This window comes from Sinocyclocheilus anshuiensis, unplaced genomic scaffold, assembly GCF_001515605.1.
Source record: "Sinocyclocheilus anshuiensis isolate Anshui unplaced genomic scaffold, SAMN03320099.WGS_v1.1 scaffold122, whole genome shotgun sequence".
Taxonomy (NCBI): domain Eukaryota; kingdom Metazoa; phylum Chordata; class Actinopteri; order Cypriniformes; family Cyprinidae; genus Sinocyclocheilus; species Sinocyclocheilus anshuiensis.
The window spans coordinates 590,025-601,072 of NW_015544153.1; the positions used below are offsets into that span (position 1 = coordinate 590,025).

At 35.9% G+C, this 11,048-nt stretch overlaps 1 protein-coding gene across 1 annotated transcript; it reads left to right on the forward strand.

Annotated features, from left to right (window-relative positions):
* The first annotated feature begins 1,328 nt into the window (after positions 1 to 1,328).
* LOC107695260 (major facilitator superfamily domain-containing protein 12-like) lies at positions 1,329 to 8,883 on the forward strand. The gene is made up of 10 exons (XM_016495076.1): positions 1,329 to 1,807; positions 2,698 to 2,908; positions 3,474 to 3,606; positions 4,059 to 4,238; positions 4,388 to 4,480; positions 5,135 to 5,227; positions 5,306 to 5,476; positions 6,293 to 6,387; positions 6,697 to 6,821; positions 7,820 to 8,883. Exons 1-10 carry the CDS (start codon positions 1,540 to 1,542, stop codon positions 7,900 to 7,902), a joined length of 1,452 nt encoding a protein of 483 aa, XP_016350562.1. The 5' UTR covers positions 1,329 to 1,539; the 3' UTR covers positions 7,903 to 8,883.
* The last annotated feature ends 2,165 nt before the right edge of the window (positions 8,884 to 11,048 follow it).

Consider the following 11,048-nt stretch of genomic DNA (forward strand, 5'->3'; position numbering starts at 1 on the left):
GTAGAAAAACATTCAGAGTTGTAGAGGTCCATTGTAAAATTATGATCATGTTACTACATGTTACTTAGTTCTCAGTTTTTACTTTGTGCACTTAAATCCATCCTTTTTCCTTTTATTGGTTACATGCAGAACAAAATTGAGTTGTTTTACTAAAACATATTTATGCTGTTTGCTTATGTTTATTCCTCCGCTTATGCCAAAACTTGACTCAGCAACAGGCCATGGATTAATGTATTAAAGATATTTATTTATGACTTGATTGCTTTTTTTATTGCTTAAATTATTTTTATTGCTTATGTGTGTGTGTGTGTGTGTACATATGTATTACATGTATGCATATATATATGTTTATATATTTATAGGCCATTAGTATTTTCACCAACAAAAAAAATGATTTTAAGTCAGTTATTTCTATCTTTTGCTGTAGTGTGTCAGTAGGAAATATCAGTTTACATTTCTACACATTTCTTTTGCCATTAATTGTAATCAGTGAGAATTTTGTTTGCACAAGGAGTCTGACAGCAGCCAGTGCTCCACACAGATCTGAGCTCACCATCATCCAGTCCATCGGGGATTATATGAAGAAACAGAAAAAACTGAGGCAGACTAATTCCAGAAGAACTGTGGCAACGTCTCCAAGACACTTGAAGAAACCTTCCTGCAAAGTTTTAGGCACTTGTGTAAACATGCTGTAAAGTGAGGATGCTTTCAAAAATAATTTAATGAATAGATTTTATTTATCAGTTAACTTCTATTAACTAAATCAAATCGACATTTGGTGTGACCGACCTTTGCGTTTCAAACAGCTTTTGTCCTAGGTGCACTTGTGCATAGTTTTTCAGGTATTTGCAGGTAGGTTTCTTCACGTGTTTTGGAGACGTTGCCACAGTTCTTCTGGATTTAGTCTGTCTCAGTTTTTTTATGTTTTTATGTCGTTCCAGACAGACTTGATGATGGTGAGATCAGATCTCTGTGTGGAGCACTGGCTGTCGTCAGACTCCTAAACATACAAAAATCTAACTGGATTATTACAATTAATGGCAAAAGAAATGTTTGGAAATGCAAACTGATATTTCCTACTGACACACAGCAAAAGATAGAAATAAATAACTGACTTAAAATCATTTTTTGTTGGTGAAAATACTAATGGCCTAAGACTTTTGCACAGTGCTGTATATATATATATGTGTGTGTGTGTGTGTGTGTGTGTGTATAGGGCTGTACGTTGGTATCTTTTCCTTTCCTCCTTTAAAACAGGGCATGTGCTGTCTATTAAAAGCATTTCATAGTAACATCCCCTTTCCCTGGATAGCGTGGGTGTGAGATGGACAATTAAAACCGAAAACAGCCACTGCTGGATGCAAACGATCAATGGCAGAAACCATTTCACTTTTACTGCAAAACTAAAGCATCATTCTGATCGTTTTCAATGGGATTCAGAGTTAATTTCAGTTGTTTGACTCATTGGTAGCTGCGCGCAAGAGAGTCGCTCTTTCTTTTAGGCTGCACGAGCCGTTTACTGTTTCCTTCATTCACACAATGTCCGATCAGCCGGTAACTTTACCCGTGTGCAGGCGACTGACGTACGCCGTGGGACATTTCTTCAACGACCTCTGCGCGTCTATGTGGTTCACGTATTTACTGGTGTATTATCACTCGGTTCTCGGTTTCAATGATAAGAACGCAGGTGCGCTGCTGCTGGTCGGGCAGATCGCGGACGGGATCTGCACTCCGCTCGTCGGTTACGAATCCGATCGGACGTCAGGATGTGGAAAGTATGGGAAAAGAAAGACCTGGCATTTAGTGGGTAAGAGTGTGAATTCAAACTTGTACCTGTGTTTGTAACGTAAAGAAATGAGCTGTATCAAGCGGTGTGTGGAAGAGCGCGCGTTCTTTGATTTTTTTTTTCTGTCTAGTATAGTTTCCGTGGTGCTTTACAATAATCTGTAGATGTATTCCGCCTAAACCCCCTTAAAATCCCTGCAAACTACCGCTAAAGACATGAAGTAAGTGCAGCCGTGGATTCCGTCAGACGGAAGATTCATATTCAAAGCAAACGGGGAAATCAGACGGACGCTCGTCAGCTGTAGTCTGGGAACTGTCAGATGCACTTTCCTCGAATAGGGTACAAAATAAAGCCTTGAAACCTAAAAACGGAAGTGTTTCAACCACCAAGCAGTCAGTGAATTGATCGTGAAGTTCAGGAATTCAAACTACATTTTTAGTTTTTTGTGTGTACGTGGTAGGCCTATGTATTTTTTTTATGTTGTGTGTGTTTGTGTTTGGCGTTTTAGCCTACATCCATAGGCAAATATTTTAAGCTGACAAAACTGTAAAAAAAAATGTAAGAATAGGGAACAGGTTTGCAAATTTAGCCTTAAGCTGTCATTTCGTAGCACCTCACTAGTTTGGGACCAAGGGTTGAGTTATAGTTATACTTTACCACTTGAAATGTTTATTAAATGTGTATTCTTTCAAATATTTAACATAAATTAAAGAAAAACATTTGATTTCTATCTTTGTTTTTCTCACAATAACTTGGTTAATAAGCATTACAAATGCAGCCAACACTACAAATGGTCAATCTTTGCTAAATGAATTGCGTCATGCTGTAGAAAAGGTCAAGATGATGTCCCCTCCTGACTGTCATAATTTCACAGCACTTAAATGTTCAGTTTACTGTCCATTTCCTCCCAGGAACAATAAGCGTATTTGCCTCCTTTCCCTTCATATTCAACCCCTGCATTGGATGTGATGAGAACACCCCACAGACCACAGGACTGATTTACATCATCCCATTCATCATCATCTTCCAATTTGGCTGGGCTGCTACCCAGATATCCCACCTGTCGCTCATTCCTGAGCTGGTCACATGCGAGCACGCCAAAGTGGAACTAACATCATACAGGTATCACTTCCTTCTCAAGTGAAAAAAAAAACAATGTAGACCAATAATGTAGACGTGTTGCCAAACTTATTCAGTGACACAATTAGACATATTTTGTCTTGAAAATAAAACAGGAAAAAACAAAACAGTTTCCTCATTTAAAAGTCAGAATGAAATGAAAAATCACCATAGCTTTTTTTTTTTAAATGAATGTTATTGATCTTATTTTAACCATTCATCCATGCATGTTTAATTTTTTGTAATTTTTTTGACCTGGTAATATTTTAAATCAAAATGTCATTACTCAATCTTCTGTTAAAAACTATAGTTTCTCTCTGGTGATGTATGCCAGACTTCTCCAATCATTTAGTCTGCTTAAATCCTGCTCCCTTCTTACAATCCCTACCTACATTTTTCTTTTCGATAATCTGCTGCATTCAGACAGTATGTCAGAATACGGAAGAACAGCCACTAACTTACGTTTCATTGTGACTTTAAACTAAACTCTGACTTTCGTGGAAGTCAATTTGTGGCCTTATTTAACTTTGTTATTGATGAACAAAAAATTGTTTGCTTTCCTGAACAGGTATGCTTTCACAGTGGTGGCAAACATTGCGGTATATGCTGTGGCTTGGCTCTTGTTCCACTTCCAATCCCAACATACAGAAGACCCATCGATTTCCCAGAATCTGGGCTGGGTTGATGTTCCCACATTCAGAGTGAGTAAATGCAAATATATATATATACAGCGGTGTGAAAAAGTGTTGGCCCCCTTCCTGATTTCTTATTTTTTTGCATGTTTGTCACACTTTAATGTTTCAGGAAGGGGGCCAACACTTTTTCACACCACTGTATATACCCAATTTGGAGATCAAATTGAAAGGTTCAGTACTTACGATGTCTATCAAGCTTAAAACATGTACAATCAGAGTTAAAGGAATCGTCCACCCCAAAATGAAAATTCTGTCGTTCCAAACTTGTATGACTGACTTTATTCTGTGGAAAATAATAAAAGAAGATAATTTTAACAATTTTGGTTAACCAAACAGTTTCCGTTCCCATCAGCTTCAAAGTCAATAGGAATGGAAACTGTTTAGTTACCAACATTCTTCTAAATATCATCTACTATTTTAATGTCCTTGTAATATCTACTTTTTCTTTATTGTGACAGTATCTGGCACTCATAATGTGGGCCATCGGTACTGTTACCTCCGTCATCTTTCACATGGGCACTAAGGAGGAAAGAGTCCAACCTCTGGAGAGTGAAGAGACTGCAATCCCCAGCTCTTTCCAGAGCTCCGGACCCCTGCTCCAATGGAAACACTGGCTCGTCGAGCCTGCCTTCTATCAGGTGATCTCATGGAGATCTCTCAGTTTTACCATGTACAACACACACAGACATACAAAAAGCTTTATTATGTACACTACAAAAAAGTAAAAGTCCATCTAATAATGTAATATTTCACAGTATCTGTTGCTATGTTTGTTTTCCTCCTCCAGGTTGCCATACTATATATGTGCACAAGACTGATAGTAAATTTGTCCCAAACATACATCCCGATGTATCTGATAAACTCCTTATCACTTCCAAAGGTGAGAAACATGACACTTAACAGTACAAACTCATAAAAAGTTGTTTGGGTGGAACATCAAAACCCAGTAACCGTAAGAATGTTACGTGGGAAAAAAAATCATAATCATCATTTACTTTAAAACTATTAGAAATGAAAAAAAATTTTTTTTTTAATTAACCCTAAAAAAACTTATAGATTAGAAATGTTGCCTTGGCAGTTACACAAAAAAATAAAATGAGTTTGAGTTGCAAAAAAAATTAAGCTAAATGGAAATATATGGTATATACCGCAAAAATGACAAAAGCACATAACAAAATTATAAAAATTTAAACTAAAATGAAAACTAAATATCTAAATAAAAAAATTTCAAAATATGAATAAACACTATAACGGTATATAAATAAAACTAAAATAACACTGTGTGGAACACAAAAGAAGAAGTTTTTGTTTTTGTCCATGCAACGAAAGGCAAAGGGATCCAACGGAACAATGGAGCTCATTGACTTTCATTTCTTGACATTGGCTTTCATTGAAACTAACATTAACACAGTGTATTTGTACTTTTAATTACAAAACCACATGTGTACAGTGAAGCTGGTTTGGCCAGGTATGCACTGGCACAATAAAGCAGATGTAAGATTGAGCAGAATATCTTCTCTTTTTTTTTTTGCAGAACTACATTGCAACTATTCCCCTGGTCATGTATGTCAGTGGGCTTGTGTCTTCTCTGCTTATGAAGCCTGTTAACAAATGGATCGGCACCTCTGTAAGTGTTCACGGGTTCTCTCACAGGTTCAACATACTGTGAATCAAAATGCCTCATATTTAATTTCTGCCTTTGCAGATGACCTATTTTGTAGGTCTTGTGCCCATAATGGTGTTTTCCTTTTGGGTTTTGGTGGACACAAACATGGGTCCACGGGTTTACGGAGCCACCGTGCTGCTGGGAGCTGGATCTGCTGTCATTCTGGTCATGTCACTGTCCATGACTGCCAATCTGATCGGAGATCAAAGAGTATGTGAAGATAACAAGTGATAACTTATAAACCTATTTTTGAGGGGCTTTGCACACATCAGATGCAATTAATACAAGTAATTGGTTGGTACACAGCTTAGTTCGGTCTTGTTTACTAATTCTGAGCAAGTTGGAATTTTAAATTGGACTTCATTCAATTCCTGAGCAAATGGCCTTAAAATAAAATATGCAGGGCTCCCAAAGTGTTTCTTTGCAGCAATGAACACAGCACAAGCGGTAATGCCTATAATTAGCTAACAAATAACTTATGAACTTTTTTTAAAGCAATAGTTCACCCAAAAATGGAAATTTGCTGAAACTGTACTCACCATATGGCCATCTAGGTGTAGTTTGTTTCTTGATTGGAACAAGTTTGGAGAAATTTAGCATTACATCACTTGCTCACTAAAGGATCCTCTGCAGTGAATGGGTGCCGTTAGAATAAGAGTCCAAACAGCTGAAAGAAACATCACAATAATCCACACAACTGCAGTCCATCAATTAATGTCTTGTGAAGGGCAAAGCTGCATGGTTGCAAGATACAAATCCACAATAAGGTTTTGGACTGTTTTTGCTTGTGAATGGTGTTTGGTCTGTGCATATTTCTCTCCTGATTAAGAGGAGAAGACTTTTTCTCTGGAAAAAGCAATATTATGGATAGTGGACTTGTATATGTATTTTTGTAAGGTTGATTTGGCTGTAAGCAAAATGTGTCATTTTAGCAATATCGTAGAAAAAACACTGTCTAGAGCCCTAAAGGATCCACTTCAGAACTTCTTTTCAATAGCACTAATGATTTTATTTATTTTTTAACAGCAAAGTGGTGCTTTCGTGTATGGTGCAATGAGTTTCACTGATAAGGTGGCAAATGGAATTGGGGTCATGATAATACAGACTTTACACCCCTGTCAGTGAGTACTATCCAGCATTTCCATTCCACTTTAATTCCATTTCCATTCCAATTCCAGGCTCCTGACTATAATTGCTGGGAATGTAGCATCTTTAAATACCCTTCTTGTCTGTGAATACAATTTGGAATCCACAGTGGCTATGATAATCTACTGGTCTCATTTTAGGACAAATGTTCACTGGTTGTTGTACTGTGTATGTTACATTTGGCCTATGTGTTTTCAGTAGTGTAGTGTAACTGTTCATTGTTTTATGTAGATTTCAACTTGGCCTTGTACAGTTTCTCACATTATTTTGCACTTTATTTACAGCACACTGGACTCTGACTGCAAATGGTTTTACCGCACTGTCATGGTGATCGTCACCGGCGGTGTGGCTGGCGTTGCAGCTCTCTGTCTCTCTACCATTCTCATCTGGCCCATCGCAATTCGCCGACGTGAGTCTTGGAATTTTTGGAAACCTATAAAAAAAATGTGTTGTTGTTAAATCACTAAAATCTGGCTCAGCCAGCTAACACAAATTTTATGAGAGCTGCTGATCTTTGTTCTACATTAAAAGAGGAACTAGATTTCCAGAGGAAGCCAGATATGTACCAGAGTGAAAGGGAAATTCTGTTGGCTAAATTTAAAAAACTTTTTCTTTCTATTTTAATGGTTCTTTGATAAATACTGTGGTACTGAGTGATGGTTGTTGTATTAAATTGTCCTTACTATTTAAACTAACATTCCTCATGTGCAGGATTTTTTAGATGAGACCATTGTGAAGACAGCATGATAATGTAAAGACAGCATGTTTTCCAAAATAAAATAATGGGGGAAAATTATTTGAATATTATCAGAAAAGTTTTCTATTTATAGGGTAACATTATGAAGAAATTAAAAATGTATTTGCATAATGCCTTTCACAGTAAATTTCAATCTAAAGCAGCATTTTATTTATTAAATATGCATTTATTTATTAAATAAAATAGCATTTATTTATTAACTATGTTACATTAACATTTAGTTTTTTCTCTCTCAATGTTGGCTAGCATTTTGCAATAATAATGTATGCTTAATTGTAGCTTTCATCTAAGCATGTTATATGTAAATATACTTATTCACACTATATATTTATGTGCTTATTTTCCCTGTATTCCTACTACAAATCCCTTACACTCTTAAAAATAAAGGTGCTTCAAACGGTTCTTCAAGCGATGCCATAGAAGAACCATTTTTGGTTCCACAAAGAACCATTCAGTCAAAGGTTCTTTAAAGAACCATCTCTTTCTTACCTTTTTATAATCTGAAGAACCTTCTTTCGCCACAAAGAACCTTTTGTGAAACAGAAAGGTTCTTCAGATGTTAAAGGTTCTTTATGGAACCATTTAGACAAAAAGGTTCTTCTATGGCATCGTGAAGCACCTTTATTTTTAAGAGTGTACTTCCTCCTCAGGTCTCGCGGTCATCAGAGGGCTGATGGGTACAGATGATGACGATGAGACGAGCAGCCGTGAGATCAATGGAATACTGAACTGACAGATTCAGTGTTAAAAACGTAAAAACTCTCAACATTCGGTGAAACACTGGGCCGCACTACAGAGGAAATGCTGTGTTTCCTTTTCTAACTAACCAGGAACAAGGAAAAGAAGAAAATATGCTGCGCTGTGGTCATGAGTTCTTGTCTCAGCACTTTGGAGATGCGATTTTTTTTTTAGCATTGTTCTTACATTCTCAAGAGGCTCTTTGTGTGATGTTTTTATGAGCTCAGGTCTGTCACATGGAGTGACGACTTAAACAGGACAACAATTACACAACACATTCAAGACGAGGAAGTTGCTCTGTCAAAAATTTCCCAAACATTTCTTAGGATTCCACTGGATATCAAAAGCACATCTAGTTTGTATGAACACTTTGTGAAGTGCCTTTTGAATACAATACAGATACTGACCATTCTTGAAAGTTTCGCAGATACTTTTATGCAAAGTGACTTGCTGTAAAGTTGCAATAGCACAAATATGTTTGCAGTAAAGCTTGTTCAGGCAGTTATGCCTTTACTGTTTTGAAGTGGTACACGTGATACTTGTAAGAAATTCGTCACATTTTTACTAAAACTAATAGTTTTGGGTTGGTGTCATTCTGTTGTCATTGGTTCTGCATTTACATTCCATGGACCAGAACAAAGAAATATTCACTGCTTAATTAAATAACACATCCATTTTTAAGCTGTTTACTGCTCTGCCGAGAGAAAACTAGCTAGTCGTGTAATGTATTATAATGTTAATACATTATAACATAGTATAATGTATTAACCACATTAATACTGCTTTGAGGTTTTATGTTCACCAGTATGTTGTTAAACCTATTTTTTATCCACTAGAGGGAGACATGTTAAAGAGCACTGTGGCGCTACTGTTGTCCCGCTGCTGTGGATTTTCGAAATTGACAAAGTAGAAAAAGAACTTCATTTTGGGCATTGTCATCCATCATGTTTCAACTTATGTCATCAAAAATAAACAGTGGCTAATAATAATTCATATTGTTATTGAAGATTATTAATATTATTATTAATTTAATTATAAAAAGACTGACATTTATTACTGTTGTAAATTACAACTGTACTGTCAAATAAAAAAATATATATTTGATTATTATTTTTTTTTGCCAGCCGCACTCTTATGGATACGATTTTTACTTGAAGTACCCCCTGAGATTTTAGATTAATAATTTAACAACACATTAATATTAATAATTACTGATTATGTTTATTATTATTTTAACTCTAATTATAAAAAGGAAGATTGACATTTAATACTGCTGTAAATTACAACTGTACTGTAATTTTTTTTTATAATTAACCTTTTTAAACTACAAGTTAGAATAGTAATATTCTTCACTTTCAAACACTCAAACCTTCAAGCTTTTATCATTTCAAGATTTTATTTGGGCAGAATACTAATGGAATGTCCACAAAAATATTGGAAAATGCAAATATGTGTGCAAAAGCTATACTGCGATTAATTTGATCCCCATTTATTAATTTTTATTTTTATTTTACATTGCATTTAATTTATTATTCATTTTTCATCAACTCACAAACCCCCTGCAGTTTCCATTTGAGGAACCCTGTCCTAGTATTACAATAGCATATAAGAATCAGAAAGGGCAGGATCTATATAGTGTTTGTGGAGGTTATGGCACACTGATTCTATCATACAAAAAAAAAAAAAAGTTGAGCCACAAATGTTTTTGAAGATTACAGCCCTGCTTCCCTCCTGGAGCTCTGCATATAGTCCATCAATGCCGTCCCGCCATCATACCTGAATACACTAGGGTCATAATACTGGGTGGCATTGCCATTTGAAATACATTTCTGAAACACAAGCAGCAGAAACAAATGCAAATTCACCCTTTAATTAAAGCAGAGTTGCCTGACTCCTGGGTATCAGCCCACGGTGTGCCAGCAGCAATACCCCCCTTGCAGTCTTTAAACATGCTGCTGTGGGTAATTTGAGGGGCAGGCGTCATCTCCGCCTGTTAGTGTGACCACTAATTGGAGTCTGGACCATGGCCTGTACTTGGATGGAGGCAGAGTGGTGTGAATGATAAAATATTACGTTGTGAGGGGAGCAGAGGTAGGGGACAGCCACCCAAGTGTACTGGGGTAGCTGTATGGAGGGGATTCAGAGAGGTCAAGCAAATCACACACAAGCTGCCAAATCCTTTACTTTATATACTTTTGTAGACCACTCATTAAAAGTGTGGTAAGAGTCGTTTAGTTTTCCAACAGCATTTAATTGAAACTATGTGATGACGAATATAAAGATTTTGACTTTCACATTTGCATCTTATAGTAAAATGACCTTTTGCTACAGTTATTGTTAAGTCAGTATAGCTGAAATTTGGATTTCATGTTATTTTGTGTATACTGTTTTATGACTAGTTATGGCAACAATAATTGTATTTATGTGGCATGTTGGTAGAAACTGTAGTTACCATAGTAAATGTCTTAGTCCATTTTAACTTAACATTCCACGTCTTGCACATCGTGATTTTCATCTTATACAAATAAATACATAAAAAAGGAAAATATAGTAACTACACTCTAAAGTTTTTAGTAACACTCTTTAGTTTTTAGTAACTAAAAATAAAGGTGCTTCAAAAGGTTCTTCACAGCAATGCCATAGAAGAACCCTTTTTGGTTCCAAAAAGAACCATTCAGTCAAAGTTTCTTTAAAGAACCATTTCTTTCTTAACTTTTTATAATCTGAAGAACCTTCTTTCGCCACAAAGTACTTTTTGTGAAACAGAAAGGTTCTTCAGATGTTAAAGGTTCTTTATGGAATCATTTAGACAAAAAGGTTCTTCTATGGCATCGTGAAGCACCTTTATTTTTAAGAGTGTATAGTTTCCACAAAAATACAATTTAGATGGGACCAGAGTTATTTGGCACACTTCTTTGCTGAATATCTTTGGTGGAACAAATGTGACCCTGGACCACAAAACCAGTCTTAAGTCGCTGGGGTATATTTGTAGCAATAGCCAAAAATACATTGTATGGGTCAAAATGATAGATTTTTCTTTTATGCCAAAAATCATTAGGATATTAAGTAAAGATCATGTTCCATGAAGATATTTTGTAAATTTCCTACCGTAAATATATCAAAACTTAATTTTTGATTAGT

Bases quoted from the DNA above. Each gene is read 5' to 3' on its own strand.
- LOC107695260 (XM_016495076.1), top strand. From the start codon at position 1,540: ATGTCCGATCAGCCGGTAACTTTACCCGTGTGCAGGCGACTGACGTAC. The intron at 1,808-2,697 runs GTAAGAGTGTGA...ATTTCCTCCCAG, and splicing joins AAAGACCTGGCATTTAGTGG to GAACAATAAGCGTATTTGCC. The intron at 3,607-4,058 runs GTGAGTAAATGC...TTATTGTGACAG, and splicing joins TTGATGTTCCCACATTCAGA to TATCTGGCACTCATAATGTG.